Raw genomic sequence first — 20,190 nt, forward strand, 5'->3', positions numbered from 1 at the left:
CATTGGTCGCTGCTCGGGCTGCCTCGCTCTCCCCGCCGCTCCGGCCGGAGTCCAGCCTCGCCTCGCCCCAGCCCGCCCGACGGCCCTCCTCATCCCGACGCCGGGCGGCTCCCCGGGCTGCCCTGAGGGAGCGAGCGCGGCGCCCCGCCGGAGAGGCCCCTGAGGCGGAGCTGCCAGGTGAGAAGCGGGGGGGGGGGGAGTGCGCGCGCAGCCGAGACCCCCGCCGCCCCCCTCGCGGCCCCCCCCTCAGCCCTCGGAGGAGCCCCGGAGCCCACAAGGAGCGGCGCCCGGGGGGGGGGTCGTCGAATCCGGGAGAAGCCGAGGCGGGCCGGGGCCTCGTTCGGCTGCCCGGCGGCCGGTCTCGGCTTCCCCCTCGGGGCGGGAGCAGGAAGAGCCGCGGAGGGCCGCCTCCATTGCTGCTGGGAGCTCGCCTTCCTGCCCCCTCTGCGCTCCAGGGCCCTTCTCTGCCCTGAGGGGTCTCAAGACTCGGCAGCCTGGAGCGGAGTTGGAATTATGACAGAGGTGTAAACAAGCATCTTTTGCTGCTTCCACTTCTCCCCTAAAATGAGTTGAAAAACATGTTAGTGTGTCATTGCTGCTGAGGCTGTGAGAGTCCCCGAGTCTTGTGATGGTGCAAAGAGGTACCAGTCTGGGATGCACACAATGTAGGATTTCAGCTGTTATGAATGGGCAGATTGTGTGCTTTTTTTTGCTTTTTTTAAACAGAAAGTGCTATAGTGTAGTTCTTTGGCATGTGAAAATGTCGAGTTGGGATTAGTTGCAGTATCATTCTGTTTCATTGATTTTTCTTGGTAACTTCATTCTTTCCTTGGGGAGAAAAACTTTGCTTACTTGAAACAGATCAGGTGTTCTTTAGGACTTTGAGCTAGACTTCTTGTGACACAAATCAGGAAAATGTTTCTTAATATTACTTGCCGTTAATTTCTACAGGAAGTATGTGTGTTAGTTCCCAGTTGCAATATACAGTGGTACCTCGGGTTAAGTACTTAATTCGTTCTGGAGGTCTGTTCTTAACCTGAAACTGTCCTTAACCTGAAGCACCACTTTAGCTAATGGGGCCTCCCGCCGCTGCCACCGCCGCCGGAGCACGAATTCTGTTCTCATCCTGAAGCAAAGTTCTTAACCCGAGGTACTATTTCTGGGTTAGCAGAGTCTGTAACCTGAAGCATATGTAACCTGAAGGGTATGTAACCTGAGGTACCACTGTACTTGCCATTTGGGGGCGGGGGGAGATAACTTTTTCCAATTGTGGGTTTCAAAAAATCAAACATTCATATAATGCTAACTGGACTACTGCAATGCACTCTACGCAGGGCTACCTTTGAAGGTGACACAGAAACTACAACTACTCTAGAATGTGGCAGCTAGACTGGGGACTGGGAGTGGCCGCCGAGACCATATAACACCAGTCCTGAAATACCTACTTTGGCTCCCTGTACGTTTCCGAGCACAATTCAAAGTGTTGGTGCTGACTTTTAAAGCCCTAAATGGCCTTGGCCTTGGCCCTGTATATATCGTTCAGCCAGACACTGAGGTCAAGCACCAAGGGCCTTTTGGCAGTTCCCTCACAGAGAGAAGTGAAGCTACAGAGAACCAGGCAGAGGGTCTTATCGATAGTGGCGCCCGCCCTGTGAAACGCCTTCCCATCAGATGGTCAACAAGATTAGTAACTATAAAGCCTTTAGAAGAAATCTGAAGGCAGCCCTGTATAGGGATGTTTTTAAACATTTAATGTTTTATTATGTTTTTATCTATGTTGGAAGCAATCTAGAGTGGCTGGGGCAACCCAGTCAGATGGGTGGGAGACAAATAAAATTATTTATTTATTTATTTATTTATTTTCCCTTAAATTTGGTCCATCCACTGCTTGTCAATCTAGTAAGCTAAATTGTACACCATAGTTCCCACTCCACTGTGTATTTATTTAATAGGTCTATTTCATTCTTTTTGACAGGAATTGTCAAAGTAGCTTACATTTATAAAACCCAACAGATACACAAAAAATCATGTGCTCGGAAATGCAGGAGCAAGCATCAGATATTTCTTCCCATAGGGTAGTTGTTATAAGTTGGCTGGGAATGGGGAGTCTGGGGCCCAGTCCACCTGGACCATGCCCTTACAATATCTTGCCTGCCTTTCTCACTCCCTTTCCACAGTTGGCCCTGTGGGATTAGGGGAGAAGGGTATAGTTCAGCTCATGTCTATGGTTTAAGATATTCTCATCCAGACATTCTTAATTTTATGCACCTTTTATAATACTTTACCCCCGACTACATTTGCTTTTTCAAAGTAGGACTCTTGCTTTATTTGACTTCTAAATCAGAGCTGCCCTAAATCTTTTGTTGAGTTTGTCCCAAACAACTACTGTTGGTAGCTATAACCTGTGTTCCTAATGTTGTATATTGATAATTGATTGATTGTAGTGCTTAAGAAACCTAGTTAAAAGGAAATAGTGCAGTGGGTAGAAGGAAATAATGTGCTAGCCGCTTTATTAAACCGTATGGAAATCTCAATATGGCAGATTCTGGTGTATTATTCTTATTGAAGAATACTCTTTAAAAGTAATATTACAGATTATGTTCATGTTTATTCTGCAAATGGTGCTAGGCAGAAGAAACATTTTGAAATTGACCTTGTTAAGACTTGACTTCATCAGCTCCTAATGAAACTGAAATTTAACAAAGATGCATGGAAACATTACATAAAATATGGCTTTGTCACCACTTTTGAGTTTCACATTAACTTCTGCTGAACAGATCAAATAGAGATAACATCTCTGAACTTAAATGACATTAGGCAGGATAAAATTTCACTATTTATGGGCTGTCCTTTGCTGCTGCCATGCTGGCTTCTAAAATGAATGGCAGAACACAACAGCTTTTCTCTGCTTTTGGATAGAATGGTTGGGGTGATTTATAACATAGAACACAACTACTTTTTAATATGATCATGAGACATCCAGAAAGTATAAAACAATACAGTTACATAAGAACAAGAATCATTTCCCAAATATAATTATAAATGAACCTCTTACATACGTACCTTAAGTATGTATTCAAACTCAAAGAGAGTGGGTAATCTCATATACATTAAGTCTCATTTGAGACAAACAAACTCTCATCTCCTTCTCTGATCTTTCATATTTGTCAGTTTAAAATCCCTGTTCACAACAGTATGTCGTGGTGAACTGTAGAAAAATAGCCAATGCTATTCTCCATAACTGTGTTCAACCGGTGTTTCTGGATCACAACTAGGATTGTCCTCAGTATCAGCTGATGCTCTTGCTCTCGTTTTGAAAAGATACCCAGTGCTTCATTTTTTAGGGGGAAAGGGTGCCAGTACTCACCATGAAGTTATTACAGTAAGTACCACACTTTTAACATTTTGGGGAGGAAAGGTACCAGTACTGCGTACCCTTGAGTACCCCAGGGAAAAAAGCACTGAATATACCTATCTGTATTCTGCAAATTATTTTTTTATACTACTGTATACTGCACTAAAATGTTTAAATGTTTATTTGATTGTCCTTGAATCTTTCCACCACACTTGCCATCCTCTCTTGCCACACCCATGTGCCACTTTGAGAACCACTGTTCTATGCTATCCCCATCACTTTATTTCTCTGTATTTTCCATAACATATATATGTTATAATATATATTAGCTGATGTAAAGTATGCTATTGCTTAACACTTGGCCAAATAATTCCTAGAAAGACTTCTGAGTAAGTGTATCAGTTTCTTCGAATGTAGCCTGTATAAATTGCTTCCTGTAGTCTGCCAGATAATTCTGTCATAAGAATTCCTATTCTGAGAGATTGTGTGCACTTTCAGAACTTTTGCTATGACTTCCAATCAGAACAATTTGCAAATGGAGAACCAAACAATCTTACAAAACCTACAATGAAAACAGGACCAGCAAAAAATACCACTGTCCCTCAGAACTTGTGGGGGGCTGGACTATATTGGGGGGCTGAACAAATTCCTATGCCCCACAAATAACCCAGAGATGCATTTTAAATAAAAGGACACATTCTACTCATGTAAAAGCACACTGATTCCCAGACCATCCGCTGGCCGGATTTAGAAGGCGAATGGGCTATATCCGGCCCCCGGGCCTTAGACTGCCTACCCATGCTCTAATGCCTGGGAGAATCAGGCTAGGCACCAGGCAAGCAACCTGGGGGGAGCACATTCCAAAGTGAAGATGCAGTTACTGTAAAGCCCTTTCTCTGGCCATCTTCGTGATCTCAGATTTGAAGGCACGTGGTGAAGTTTCTCTAGCAGTGGTGTCCAAACGTTTTTCAAAGAGAGCCAGATTTGATGAAGTGAAGGGCCCAAAGGGCCGACCAAAGTTGTTAACCTTTTTTTAGGATTGAAGATTTTTTTAAAGGATTTTAGCCCAGGAAATAAACTGCCACAGGGGCCGGATTAAACCGACCAGCGGGCCGGATTAGGGCCCTCGAAACGGACTTTGGACATGCCTGCTCTGTAGAGATGATGCTGTGAATTGCAGCAACCCTTTAAGAGACACCTCAAACCATTTTTAATGAGCAAGTAGGATTAGTATATAATGTACAGATGCCTGGATGTGAACTTTATGCAGGTCTGAATTGCGGAGTACACTATCCACTTGGAACAGTGTCTTTCAGAGATGTGGAAAGGGGGAATTGGCTGAGGATCCGTCACTGGACCTTTGTGGTGACACATAAACTTATCTGGAAACTTGTAATATTTCTTTCCCTGTTTGCAAGGACCCTAAGCTCTATCTGGGGCTCTCCATTCCGCCTTGGGGTAGGCAATGGAAGCAGGCTTAGTGCTCACAGAAACAGCTTTGGTTGTTCCCAAGGGTCCCATAGGTGATGGGGGGGTGGCTCTTCCTCTAGCAATTGCAGCACCTGAGAAGCCTTTTTAATAAAGGTGGAAAAACTTCAGCAGCGAACTCTCTATGGTTGGTTCCTCCGAGGGAATCATTAATCTCTGAGGAGAAAGAGCCTTTCATCCACGAAAGCAGTCTTGTGAAATTTTTTGAACTAAGGAAGGCCTCAGAACCAGAGAGATGGTTCCCCCTACTTACTGCCACCTGTTCTGGTGAGAATCTTGGAGAATCACCCAAGGCTGTGTGCCTGTAGTCTCCTCCTCTGCAGCAACATTGCGAGGAGCAAGGCTGCCCTGTGGAGGCGAAATCGTCCTGCATGGAGATGCAGTTGAAGGCAGGAATGCGACTTAGGACACAGCAGTCACAGCTCAAATCTCCCAGTTGGTGCTGAGACCGAAAGTGCAGAGAGTGGGAAAGCACTAGACCAACAGCAATCACATATCTAGGAGCTTTTGGGGTCTCCTGAAGAAATGCTGAGTTGCTGAAACAAAATGGCAGACAACAGAGCAAGCAGGTGGGGAACATGACGAGAATGAAATAGAAATGAAGAAGCTAGGGGGGACAGCTAACAGGAAAACACAGTGAAAAAACTCATTCAGAATGATGATCTAGCAAACAGGATGGAGAGGACTAGACAAGGGAAATCCACAAAAAACAAATGTTTCTTTCCCAACAGAGAGAGAGACACAAAGATGCAACCATCCCTTGCAGCAGGCAGGGTCAGTCTGGAGAAATGGGAGGGCTCCTCCCCTCTGGAAAGGACATGGCAAGCTGAAGACCCTGCCTGTCTCCAGTCGGGAGGGTCATCCTATCAGGAATGGCATCCCCCTCCATCTGGTAAACATTGCCGTGCGCCAGCCAGATAGTGGAGATGTCAGTTGCCAAATGTGACAACAAGACATCTTCACTTGGTCACAGTTGGACCCGTGCTAGTCATGAAACGCACCTGGTGCCTGGGGAATTTCAAACACTGTGTCTGGTACCTTCCCATCAGTGAGGATTTGTGGATTCTTTTATTTAAAAAAAATTTTTTTTATTAGTTTTACGTAAAGTTATACACAATAACCGTAACCATTCCAAAACATGAAAATAAAAAAGGTTTTTTCGAACCTTCAGACCTCCTTCCTTCCCTCCCTCCCTCCATGGATTCCATTTCAAAAGGTTTATTCTTTTCTTCCTGCATCTTTTACCGTTATCTATCTATTACATAATCATAGTAACCAAAGTTCATTTCACTTTACAAGTGTCATTAATAATAATAATAATAAAATAATATTCCTGCCAATGATTTCAACTGTCTACAGTGGTTTTTTAAATATATTTAAAAATTATTCCAGTCTTTTAAGAAAACTTGGTCTTCCTTGTTTCTGATTTCCCCCGTCAGTCTTGCTATTTCTGCGTATTCCATCAGTTTGGTCTGCCACTCTTCTCTGGTCGGTACTTCTCCTTCTTTCAATCTCTGGGCTAGAAGCATCCTTGCTGCCGTTGTTGCATACATGAACGGTCTTTTATTTTGTTTTGGTAGTTCCTCACCTATTATACCTATCAAAAAAGCCTCTGGTTTTTTAACAAAAGTTTTCTTAAACATTTTCTTTTACTCATTATATATCATTTCCCAGAACACCTTTACCATTCCACAGGACCACCACATATGATAAAAGGTACCTTCTTTCCTTTTACATTTCCAGCACAAATTTGAGCTGGTTCTATACATTTTCGCAATTTTAATTGGAGTCAGATACCAACGGTACAGCATTTTCATATAGTTTTCTTTCAACGAACAGCAAGCTGTAAACTTCAATCCTCTTTCCATAACTTTTCCCATGATGAAAGTTGTAGATTATAACCAAAATCTCTTGCCCAATGTATCATCACTGATTTAACTTCTTCATCTTTAGTAAACCATTCCAAAAGTAATTTATACATTTTTGAAAATAATTTCACATTATTTTCCCAACAGATCCCCTTCAAACCTTGACATCTCTGTCAAAACCCTTCTTTTATCTACAGTGGTACCTCGGGTTACATACGCTTCAGGTTACAGACTCCGCTAACCCAGAAATAGTACCTCAGATTAAGAACTTTGCTTCAGGATGAGAACAGAAATCATGCGGCGGCAGCAGGAGGCCCCATTAGCTAAAGTGGTACCTCAGGTTAAGAACTGTTTCAGGTTAAGCACGGACCTCTGAAATGAATTAAGTACTTAACCCAAGTTACCACTGTAATTTGAAAACATCATTTAATTGATGATATTGTAACCAATATGTTAATAACTTTCTAATGTCTTCAAAAATTTTCAATTTTAATTGGTCTTCCACTTCTATTAGCAATTCTTTGTAAGTTGCCTAACCACCTCTCATATTTAATTTTTTAACCGATATTGTTTCTAATGGGGAGAGCCACCATGGTGTCCTCCACTCTAATAGATTTTTATACCTCTCCCATACCTTGTAGATTGATTTTCTTATCAAGTTCAGGAATCCCTTATGCACTCTTGTTTTTCCATACCATCAATATGCATGCCACCCATACCTGTTATCATGACCTATATCTGTATTTTTAACACTATCCAATCCCAAAGCCAGCATAGGCAAGACGCTTCATAATATAACTTCAAGTCTGGCAGGGAGAAGCCACCTCTTTCTTTAGAGTCTATCAACAACTTATATTTAATCCTTGGTTTTTTCTCATGCCAGATAAATTTAGATATCATTTTTTGCCATTCTTTAAAGTGGCCTGCCCTACTGATCACAGGTATTGATTGAAACAGAAATAACATTCTTGGTAGCACATTCATTTTTATAACCGATATCCTTCCCCAGAATGATAAATTCATCCTTCCCCACAGCTCTATTTTTTATTTATTTATTTCCATGTAGGTATGTAATTGTCCTTAAAGATATTTATATTTTTTGTGGTTAACCACACCCCTAGGTATTTGACCTTCTTTTTTACACTTAATTCTGTGATCTGTTGTAGTAATTTTTTAGATTATACTGTCATATTTGTCACCAAAATTTTGTTTTTTATTTTATTAAGCTTAAAACCAGCAACTTGTCCAAACTCCAGAATCTTTTCTAATACCTTTGTTACACTTACCAAAGGTTCCTCCACTGTTATTACAAGGTCATCTGCAAAGGCTTTCAGTTTGTATTCTCTATTCCCCACCGTAATTCCTTTTACTCCATCATCTGCTCTTATGTTCCTTGCCAGGATTTGTGGATTCAAATAGTAATGAAGCACTGGCATTGGAAGAAGTTGGTATTGTTAGTGGTTCTTGTAAGCCCTTTTAGGCTGAAGAGCTGGATAGAAAGTTTGCATCAATACAAAGAAACTTCTTGTTCTGAGCTTTCCCCAGATCAGGTTTGTGGGGTTTGATCATGTCATGAATCCAAAGTGAGTGTCTTCTGTTATTTTTGTGGCCACTGAGCACACTCATTTGTTGACAGGTGGCACCCCTTTAAAAATGGTTTAATAGGTTAATTATCCCGTTTTGCATCTATAGCATAACATATTGTGTGGGTTTTCAGTTTGAGCTTTTTAATTTGGTTTTCAAATTATCAAGATAAGGTGTTTTTTGGTGTGTGTTTTGAGACTCTTACTTGAAAAAGTGTATAGTTCCTTCCAGTTGCATTATCATCTCCAAACTTGATTTACTATGCTCCATTCCTGACTGTTCATCAGTTAAAATAATTCTTGGAAAAGCCGAATTGTACTGTATGCAGAAGAGCCACTGGACTGTGAAACAGCAATATCTTTAGAGCAGGGACAGGGAATCTGTGGCCTTCCAGGTGTTGTCTGATTACCACTCTCTTGACCAATGTCCATGCTGTCTGGTAATGATGGGAGTTAGAGTACAACATCTGGAAAGCCGCAGGTTCCCTATTTCCTGCTTCAGAGAGAAAGAAGATCTGTTAGGAAGTTGCCTAATTGGTTTCAACCTGACTATTTTTTCTTAACTTGGATGCAGCAAACAGAGCTGCTTAACAGATGCCTAAAACCATTCTATTGACGAACTTGAATGATTTATCCTAATATTGCTTTTGAAATAACTAAAATATATCACTTAGAATTTGAACTGCTTTAAAAATTACCAACTTAAGAGTTCATAGGAAGCACTGTTAATAGTAGGTAAGCCCTTTATTTAACATGCTCCTATTTCTTAATATAATCAGAAAGAGGGTAATTTCTGCAGTGGTATACTAATAGTAAAATTCTCTTCCTGGACAAATTATCCTGGGATTGACATTCCTTCCAACGTATACGCTGATGTTACTCTATATGCTTTCTTTTCTTACCTGACTGTATAGACTTGTATGTTGGCTTTTTGTTTTTGTAAACAGCTTTCAATAAAACTTTAAGTTGAAGAAATGTGTATACATTTATTAAATAAGTATCTAGCTTTGTTTGATATTACTGGCTTCTCAGAAAGATATAAGCACTGACCAAGTGCTAACCCATAACAACCTAACATTTGCCTAACATTGAAAAAGAAAAATAGAATGACAAGTCTTTAAACGAGAATCAGTTGGGTGATAGCATACTTCACAATGGACCCATTGAAAAATGGACTTAAATTAGTAATGTTTGCTGATTTTGGTGGCTAATTCTTGGTTTGATTTAATTCTTGGCATGTTTAGCTTAGATGTGAAAAGTTTTTTTGTTCTGCAAATGTAGACAGGCAAATGAATCCCTGGTCTGTTAGTGTTTGATAACATGCATGTATGGGAATCTTACTAGAAGCTCACACTTTTCTCTCTTATTTCAGATTGGAAGATGAATAATCTTTCGTTTAGTGAACTGTGCTGCCTATTCTGTTGTCCACCATGTCCAGGAAAGATTGCTTCCAAACTGGCCTTTTTGCCCCCAGATCCTACATACACACTGATGTGTGATGAAAGTGGGAGTCGCTGGACTCTACATCTTTCTGAACGAGCAGACTGGCAATATTCCTCTAGAGAAAAAGATGCCATTGAATGTTTTATGACTAGAACCAGCAAAGGTAACAGGATTGCCTGCATGTTTGTGCGTTGTTCCCCTAATGCCAAGTATACTTTGCTCTTCTCGCACGGGAATGCTGTTGACCTGGGCCAGATGAGCAGCTTCTACATAGGACTTGGTTCACGGATTAACTGCAACATATTTTCATATGATTATTCTGGATATGGAGCAAGTTCTGGAAAACCAACTGAGAAGAATTTATATGCTGACATCGATGCTGCTTGGGTAGCTCTTAGAACAAGGTAAATAGAAATGCATTATTTGTATGTGTATATGCATATGTATTTATGTTTAATTTGGATAAATGTTTCCATTTAATCAGGTGAGCTTTGTACATCAGTAGTCTGTCCCATATTTTGTCCTTTCACCTATCAGGAAGAGAGAGAATAATACTAATTCATTAAATAGCAAAGAAAAATAACAGTTTGTATTGGCAGAGCCCATAGCAAATGGATTAGTTATTTAGTAATTTTACATCAGGAAGGAGAGCCAAGTGAGAGTCTTCTTGCTCAAATTCTTACTGCTGATTCATCTGTTTAGAAAATATATATTTCTGTTCTGAAACTGAACCATTTCAGTCCAGTGGAGATTAAGTGTTTGAATGTTTCCTTATTTCAGAAAAGAATCTGCAGATATGTAGAGTCTGCATATTAAGAACTGGAATTCTAGCCAGCCTTCTTTCTGGCTTGCATACCTATAGCCATTCATTTGTGTTTACCAACACTGGGGGTCCTTTTCTAAACAAATGGCTCTGAATTCTTAAAAGACAACTTTTCAGTCCAGCTGACTTTAAGCAAGTCTTGCAAATCTTAGGTTTCCTGTTCGCCGCCATCTTTCCATTCACTTACATTTACATACATCTGTGTATACAATCAGACACAAGCACACCTACTAATTTTCTGATAAATTCCAATTTATCTCCTCCCCACTTCCTTCTTGTAATTGTGGCTGTTGTTCCTCACTCTTCAAGGATGGAAGAGACACTTGTTTCTCCATGATGTTTTTGACCCAAAGAGTGAGCACTCTGCAGCTGTGTGTACGGCCTCTCTGACCAGTAAGGGTTAAGCTGTGCGTGTGTCACACGTTCCAGGCTGGAAACAGCACTGTAGTGCTAATTACTCTTTGAGAGACAAAGTAGAGTTTGTGGAGACTAGGACATGTTATTTACCTTGGACCAATTGCTATTGGCCCTAGTAAGTAGTGAAGTGCTTCTTCAACTGTCACTGCAAGAAACAGGCAACAGTTGTGAAAACCTGAAACTCAAATCTCTCAAAGTTAGATATTGTTTAAAAGTTGAACAACTAAGGGTTGTTAAGATTTCTTTAATATGAGGAGGCTGTTGTTTGTCCTTCATTTAAAGGAAATATACATTTAGACTGGTTGATATTTCTGAGGCATTGTGCAGAGATTAACTACTTTCTGCATTCATTATCTACAGGTGAATTTTTAAGACCTTTCTACTGCCAGGTATTTATCCTCTGCAGTGATCTAACATTTTAATTACTTGAAAATAAATCTAAGAGTAGGAAGAAGCTTTTAGGCTTGGTTCTGCTCTACCTTCTAACCTTTTTTCCACCTGGTAGAACATTTGCATTTTAAAAACTTGCATATATATAGATTTATGAGTAAAAATAGAGCTATATTTTTATTGTATAGGTTTCTGCATAAAATAGTGTGGGGAAAATGTGCAAATTGTATATTTTGCTAAGATTTGTGCAGCTTTTTTGTGTTCTGATATTTATTAGGAACTGGTCATGCACGTATTGACTAGAAGTGTGTAGGTAACACTGGATGTTAAGTGAAAGGATCTAGTAGTTGCACAGATACTGCAAAACATTCCCTGTCCTACAAGTTCCTGGGAGTCTTTCTCAGAAACCTTTTGAATTCATATGGCTCCAAACATTTAGGGAGTGATTCAGTGTCGTGTGAGTGGGTGTCAGCTCCTCTATTGAGACCTCTCCTGTCTGCCTTTCCCTGTCGCCGTGGGACCGTCCATAACAGATTGGGGAGGGCTTGAGGGGGAGAAGAAGGTGAACGTCTGGTTGTATAAGTAGATTTCCTTTGCACAAGAGAATGAACATCATTGAGTGTCACCTTAAGAGATTTATTTTATAGCAATAAGGGCTAGTTTTTGATAGTCATGAGTAACACATATATGGTAGTTGAGTTAAAAAATTCTTCCAGTAGCACCTTTAAGACCAACTAAGTTAGTTCTTGGTATGAGCTTTCGTGTGCAAGCACACTTCTTCAGATACACACAACACGGCTACCTATCTGTAAATGGTAGTTGAGTGGTGGTATTAAAACAACTTGATAATGAGGGTTTCCTATCATTAGTAAATTCAAATTTGGAAGTGAGACTTAAATGTGAACAGAGAAAGTGATAGTTGTGGTGTGCAAGTATATTAAGTTTGTTACAAAAGTAGAACATTATTGAGGATTCTGCGTTGTGGTAGTCAAAGATCCTAAGCTTAAAAGCTGCATATTGAAAGCTTTGGGTATGGTTCCAAAGTTACAAGCCTGCCTCCCCAACCCCACCATTATTCACCTTCCATTTTTCTTTTTACCCTAAGATTTATATGCCTGCCAAAATAATTATACCAAAGAACATTCACAATATGCACTCATATAGGTTGTGAGGCTAACACCAACATTTTCTTTATTGTTTCCTCCTTTCTAATATGGAGCTAGGAAACAGAAGAGAGAATGGAAAAAATCTTTTCATCCTAAAATTGTTTCCTAAACATTTTTAATGATTCATTATCTACAGTCTGGCTGCCCATAACTTTTATAATAAATGGTATTGTCAATATACTGTAGGCAGTGCCATGAGCCCCTTGATTATAGAAGTCTGCCATTTTAGCCAGTCGACATTAAATTAGTATCACTCTTTCAAAGACCTAAGCACAAGCTATTCAAAATCATATTGCTGTAATTTAACTGGTGTGTACTCTGCACCAACTGCCGTGTTCTAATTTTAATTTTATGTAATAATCATTCTCTCCATATTGTGTATGTTCAGGCATGAGTACTCTTGCATAAAACAGCACCTCTCATTCATACACGGGGGTATTGGTAGCCTTGGGGCACCCCAGGGTTTGCCAAAGTACAATTTCTTGCCTTTGGAGAAAATTAGTTGATGCTGTAAAACACCCCCACCCACCCTCCCACACCCATGCTGCTTTTTAAGTGCTCGATTTTGAGTGTGCTGTGCACCCACCTCCTGGCACTACCGCCCTGGGCGGAGGGGGGAGCAGCTGGCGCCGGCACTTGCTTCCGAGTGCGCTGCGTGCCTGCCTCCCGGCTCTACCACCCTGAATGGGGGGCGGCCAGCGCCCTGTTCCCCAAGCCAGTGCTCGGTTCCAAGTGCGCTGCGTTCCCACCTCCCAGCTCTACCGCCCTGAAAACTTAGTGTTCTATGGCCAGTGAACAGTTAGTTTGCAGGTGGTGATGGAATAGAAAACTGGGTGGATAGGAGAATGAAGTACCATGCAGAAGGGATGACTGGCTGCTGGCATGGCCAGTGAACAAGAGCTCTCCAAACTGCCATATTTTGCTGCCTATCCCACCAGCGTATCCTGCTTTCTAGCTTCGTTTCATGTTTGATACATTGAGTGCCTATTCATAGCTAGTGGACGTTTTTACCTCAGTCAGTTTTATTGCACATAGCCAAAGGCTGCCGCAATGTACACAGAATTATTTGACAATTAAAAGAAAATATACTGAATTGGTAAAAAAAGACTTAAAACATTTATATTATTAAAACATTACATACTCTAAACAAAGCTATAAAAGTACCTCAATGTACAAATAAAAACATTAAACAATAAAATTCATAAGCTAAAATCATCACATGGTCACTAATGTTAAAAACAATATCAATTAATACAGTGTGCAATTTATACTCAAGAGTTTGGTGACAAAGATAGAGCATAGCCTGAGGTAGATAGATAGGATCAAATAAATTCATCTCCTTTACAGTTAATGGCTACCTTGGCTATATAATTGCTCTAATTTTCCTAGCAGCAGTTGCAAAAAGTGCTACCCGCCAGGTCACATACTTATCTGTGTCTGCAAGGAGATATAACATCATATCAAGGGGGTTCTGGCCAGGGGACCCTGTCATTATAGGTACCAAAAATCTTTTTCTTGCATCATTATATAACGGACAGTGCAAGATATAATGCATAAGGTCCTCTACTTCAGAACATCCCCTAATGCAAACACGTTCGTTTTTTGGTGTGCCTCTATGTCTCCCATCTCTATAAGCAGAGCTTATTGTATTTAGTCGTAGCTCTGTAAAAGCTTTTCGAAGCTGTGCAAAAGTCAATTCATTAAAATAAGATATGTGTTCGTTGACCTCTCTAAGTTTAAAATACAATGGGGCGCATGTAGATGTGCACATAGAGTTTAGATCGTTTTTAGTTGCCACTGCCCTTATGGTTCGTTTAAAAATATTTTTCTGTGAATATAAGGGGAGTTCTTTAATCTCAGTCACTGAGAGGTCATATTTGCCCATCAGTTGGGCAGCATGATGTACCCAGTTTTTAAAGGGTAATCCATTTGAGAGCTCAATCAGGCATTTTTTTGGTAGCCTAGTGTTGTCCATCTGTTGAACTCTAAACCAGTAACAGAGAATTCTTTTATCTATTTGGCTCTCTATGCTCAACATGCGAGTTTCCAACCTGACCATGGCAGATTGCACGTCTTTGGGTAAACCTAAAAGAACTCTTAAAAAATGAGTGCCTATTGGGTTTGAGTTGGTTGCAGTATGAAGGAAAAATGTTTTCTGTGTCTAAAAGGAGCAATTGGAGAGTAACTGGAAGGTTTGAGTCCCTCTTAGTTTGCTTGTCCAACTTCACAAGAGACACCACGCTAACAGTAAGTGTTAGCACTTGTATAATGAATTCAGGTGTTCAGAATGTTTCACATGGGTTCCCTAGTTGTAATCCTAACGACCCTACAAGATGGCTTTCCTCAACCTGGTGCCTGCCTCCAGGTGCTCTGGATTGCAGCTCCCTCCAGCCACATTGCCAATGGGGTTGGTGAAGCTCAGAGAGGGAAGACCTTCCACAGCATGAAGGTTCATGGGGAACCTTCTAGAGGGGTCCTGCCAATGGTGGGTGCAGTCAGAGGCAAAAGTGGGTGGACTCTTAACCTTGTTACAGTTGGCTACATTTCAGTCAAGCAAAAATCAGGTTTCTGTGCACACATTATCACAGTTGAAGGTCAAGGTTTTTGCTAGGCAGAAGCACCTGCAGAGATCCCAAAGCAGGCCAGTAAAGGGGGTCACCCAGAGGGAGTCCTGAGAGTCAGATAGAGAAGCCTGGAGGTCCACAGTGGAATTTGCTCCCACAAGATGTGGTAGTGTCCATTAACGTGGACAGCTTTAAAAGAGACTTCCACAAATTTGCCTAATCCTATGTTTTGCCTCCCCTGTCAGAGGCAGCTCTCTACGTACCAGTTGCTGGCAATAACAAGTCAAGAGCTGTTGCGCTCCTGTGTTCTCTGCAGGCTTCCCATAGACATCTAATTGTCCACTGTAAGAACAGGATGCCAGACTAGATGGGCCTTTGGCCTGATCCAGCACAGCTCTGGTACATTTCCCCTTCTTCCTTTCTCACAGTTGATTCCAGCGGCATAGCAAAATGGCTTGACTTCCTTCAGTTCAATAGTAGCCTGCTGTGTGGCATTGAAGGGGAGCAACACTGGGAAGTACCGTATTTTTCGCCCTATAGGACGCACTTTTCCCCCTCCAAAAATGAAGGAGAAATGTGTGTGCGTCCTATGGGGCGAATGCAGGCTTTCGCTGAAGCCTGGAGAGCGAGAGGGGTCGGTGCGCACCCACCCCTCTTGCTCTCCAGGCTTCAGGAAGCTATCTGCTAGCCATGGGAGACCGGCGCGACTTCGCACCGGGCTCCCGAGGGCTGCGCAGAGCTGCCTGCAGTCCCGGGCTTCGCGCAGCTCTCCGCAAGCCTGGGGAGACCGGTGCGACTTCCCGCCGGGCTCCCTAGGCTTGCAGATAGCAGGCTGTTCTCGGGGCTGGGGTCGGGGGAAGCTCGGGCTTCCCCCGCGCCAGCCCTGCCCCTGGGGAGTAGACTAAAAAAACTTTATTCCCCCCCCCCCAAAAAAAAACTAGGTGCGTCCTATGGGGCGAAAAATACAGTATTTGAGGGATTCTCTGTAGCCTGGACACAGCCACTTGTAATATTTCTCCATAGAAATGTATTTGCCTGCCTTTTTATTACCTTCCCCTTCTGGCACACCCTCCAAGATAGGCAATAAGGCTTGGATATGGTTTTGGTTGCCCTTTTTAGACTAGTTTAGAAAATGTGTGTTTGTAAATAGTTTTTATTCCTGAATTTGAGAAAGAAATACAGACACTTCTGCCATGCAAATAGTGAATGCCACTTTTATACAGTATGTGCAGGCTGTTTTTAAAAAGGAGCAGCATCTGCTGCATTTATTGGGTCTCAGAGGTATAATGTTTTGCCTACACCTTAAAAAAAAACCCTATTTTTTTTAAAGCTATTAATTTTATCACAAATTGCAGTATTTGCAGAAATCAAGTTATTTCCTGCCAAGTTTGTTACACTTGACGAAAGAAGGAAAAATGATTTATGCTTTGGAGTTTGTATGAGTTTTCTGAAGTGAACATTTGTATATTCAGTAAATTTACTCATGGAATGACATGCTACTTACTTTTTCAGGTACGGAATCCGCCCTGAAAATGTGATTATATATGGACAAAGTATAGGAACGGTGCCATCTGTGGATCTTGCTGCTCGTTATGAAAGTGCTGCTGTAATTCTTCATTCTCCTCTGACCTCTGGAATGCGTGTAGCTTTTCCTGATACCAAGAAGACCTACTGCTTTGATGCATTTCCAAAGTAAGCTGTAGTATTTTCATACAGTTAGATGAACCACCTAGTAAGCACTTCGTAAACAATGAGTAGGGAAGTCACTAAGCTTAAAATAAAGAAGCCTTAATCAGTTCAAAGCGGCTTGATTTTGAATTTTGCTGTGAATGAGACTGTTTAAAATGCCGTGATTAAAACAATTCCCCCCCCCCCCCATCAAACTGGTAACTTCCATATGAATACTTAATACTTTCTAGTATGCCTCAACAGTCTCTGTTGGCATTGTGTCAGTTAAATAAGGCACACTTCAGATAAACAAAGAATTCAAAGCTAACAGGTGATAGCCAATATCTGCTAGGGTGGAGGGGCTTACCCTTCCTCTCAAGACCCTGCACATGCTGGGTCAGATTTGGCAGGCATACAGGCAGCTGCCAGGGGGCTTGGAAGGGGAGCCTCAGTCTTCTCACCAAAGCCCCCCCCCCCCCCCCACAGGCAGACCCAGCTGGATATTGCCCAGTGTGCATCAGCAAATGTTCCAAGGACGGCTATTTGTCAAGTTGTATACCTTTGCATACTGATTTGTTTTTTTGTGTTCCTGTAGCATCGACAAGATCTCTAAAATTACATCCCCGGTGTTAATAATCCATGGGACTGAAGATGAAGTGATTGACTTTTCACATGGCCTGGCATTATTTGAGCGCTGCCAAAGACCCGTTGAGCCGCTGTGGGTGGAAGGGGCAGGACACAATGATGTTGAGCTTTATGGACAGTACCTTGAAAGATTGAAACAGTTTGTATCACAGGAACTGGTGAATTTGTAAATTGCTTTATATATTATTTGCTGTTGAATTTCATGGCAGAACTGTAGATCTTTATAGCCACAGCATAAAACCTGATGGTTTTGTTTTCAAATTGGGTCAGTTGCCTTCAAGTGTGTACAGGTAATGATTTGTAAACCTAATTAATGAAGATTTTAATACCAGTATTAGCTGGAACAGTGGATGTTGGGGACAAGCTTGTGTAGTTCATCTATTTTTTGCAAGTTTTCTTAGACTAATACATAAGTCAATTTGAAAGTTTTTCTTAAGATGTACAAAAACCATAGAAAAGAAGGAAAATTTTAATTATGTAAAATCAAATGCTGTAAAAGTGTTGCCAAATGCTTTAGCATATCAAACAAGTTTATATACAATATTTTTAAAACATCTCAAACTGTACTGTGATCTACTCTGTTGCACAGGTATAATTGAAGCAGTTGTAAAGTATAAATAGCCATTATATTGAAGGAATAGGAAAAAGGAAAAACAACCACTGGAATTTACAGGCCCTATTATATAGGGAGCAAGTCAAAACATGTGTTTTATTATCTTTCATGTCTTGTTCTCAATGTTTTTCTCTTTTCCTGAATGACTAATGGCCAAAAATGCTTATTTAGCCATTTGTGTTGCTCTGCAAAACAAAGGCACAAAATTGTGATTTTTAGAACTACCCCTGTTAACAGGGTACATATTAAAGCAACTAAATGCAGTGGTTTCTCTTAAATCGGTATGAAATATGAATATCATTGTAAGTGGCCATTTTGAAAATCATCATGTAAAGAAACAGAACTTGGATAATAATAAACTAATATTTCTCTAACTTTTTTGTACTGGCAAACATGCAAAGTTGCAGTTGTCATTTCAGATTTGATTTGAATGTTTGTAAGTGTAGGACTAATTGTTTCAATTATTATGAAAAACCTACTAATGTACTCCTATATAGTGAAATGAATGTTGACAACTCATAGTAAAAGAAGTTGCCTTCCCCTTGAAATTTTTTTGCTTGAATAAAATATAAAATAGACCTAAAATGTAGCCTAATTTGTAAACAAATACTCAAATACACACTGTGCTTCTCATTTTAAAGCCTTACATAGTTTACTTGTTCGGCTCGTTTTTGTGATTGTCTGGGGGAAATGTATTCTGTATTGTGAATGCCTAGATTCTGATATGTTTAACTCAAATAACAGAAATTCCACACACTTGATACTGAGCTTTTCCTGCAAAGCATAAACAGCAAAGTTCCTGACATAGCACAATTCCCTATGTGACTAAAACTTCTTGCCAAAATCCGCTGCTTCCATTATCTTGACCTCTTTCTCCAGCTCTTTGCTATTTTCATAATCCATTTCTACTTGAGAGAGTCAGCTTGTCTCAGTATACACTTTGCTTAAATGAAGTCATGCTAGCTTCTAATTAAAGCTTAGAGTAGCTTTAATGTTTTCATAAATGAAGGAGTGGACATATTAAGCATACAGGATAAATGATTTATGGCTTGTCACAGTGGGTAGCAAATATGCTGAAGTTACTGGTTGGAGTCAGAGGTGTATCCTATTGGTCTGTTCCACTGTATATAAACAAACATCATGCAATATAGTAACACATTTTGTGCCCCTCCCCAATAAACAGAACAAATTATGCCAGTCCCCCTGTTCCACCTGCATCGCACTGAAGTTGTCCCTTGACTATGTGGAGGAGAGTCAGTTGCAGCAGGGGGGGAGGGGGGGGCTAAACAAGCAGACAGCATCTATGAACTGACCTGGAGTTGTGCTAGTTGAGTTAAAAACTTTCTTCTGTTGCTAATTGAAAGAACACACACTCTGTGCTTAAGACTTTATAGATGCCATTATGATTCTGTTAAATCTTGTTAAATAAGTTGAGACCACAAATTAGAAATGTATGCACTAGCGTAGCATCATACTCTTTGAGGTAGTTTGACTCGACATAATGTTAAGTGCCTATGTAAATTTTGGCTTAAAGGTAAAGGTAAAGGTACCCCTGTCCGTACGGGCCAGTCTTGCCAGACTCTGGGGTTGTGCGCTCATCTCATTCTATAGGCCGGGAGCCAGCGCTGTCCACAGACACTTCCGGGTCACGTGGCCAGCGTGACAAGCTGCATCTGGTGAGCCAGCGCAGCACACGGAAACGCTGTTTACCTTCCCGCTAGTAAGCGGTCCCTATTTATCTACTTGCACCCGGGGGTGCTTTCGAACTGCTAGATTGGCAGGCGCTGGGACCGAGCAACGGGAGCGCACCCCGCCGCGGGGATTCGAACCGCCGACCACGCGATCGGCAAGTCCTAGGTGCTGAGGTTTTACCCACAGCGCCACCTGCGTCTCATCCAAATTTTGGCTTACAATACTGCAAAATATGCATACATTCATATTAGTTTGGCCTTTGAAAGTGTCACTGAACTTACTGGAGCAGTTGTATACTGTGAAAGTTGAGTTTTTGTAGCTTGATAAGGGACTATAAGGTACGCGGGTGGCGCTGTGGGTTAAACCACAGAGCCTAGGGCTTGCTGATCAGAAGGTCGGCGGTTTGAATCCCCGCGACGGGGTGAGCTCCCGTTGCTCAGTCCCAGCTCCTGCCAACCTAGCAGTTCGAAAGCAC

At 41.3% G+C, this 20,190-nt stretch overlaps 1 protein-coding gene across 1 annotated transcript; it reads left to right on the forward strand.

Annotated features, from left to right (window-relative positions):
• Position 1: 1 nt before the first annotated feature.
• Positions 2 to 19,302, forward strand: ABHD17B (abhydrolase domain containing 17B, depalmitoylase). The gene is made up of 4 exons (XM_080973119.1): positions 2 to 177; positions 9,667 to 10,141; positions 16,610 to 16,789; positions 17,361 to 19,302. The coding sequence occupies exons 2-4, from the start codon at positions 9,675 to 9,677 to the stop codon at positions 17,578 to 17,580; spliced, it is 867 nt and encodes a 288-aa protein (XP_080829245.1). The 5' UTR covers positions 2 to 177; positions 9,667 to 9,674; the 3' UTR covers positions 17,581 to 19,302.
• The last annotated feature ends 888 nt before the right edge of the window (positions 19,303 to 20,190 follow it).

Source organism: Podarcis pityusensis (genome assembly GCF_964106645.2).
Source record: "Podarcis pityusensis genome assembly, chromosome: 11".
In the NCBI taxonomy this organism is placed as follows: Eukaryota; Metazoa; Chordata; class Lepidosauria; order Squamata; family Lacertidae; genus Podarcis; species Podarcis pityusensis.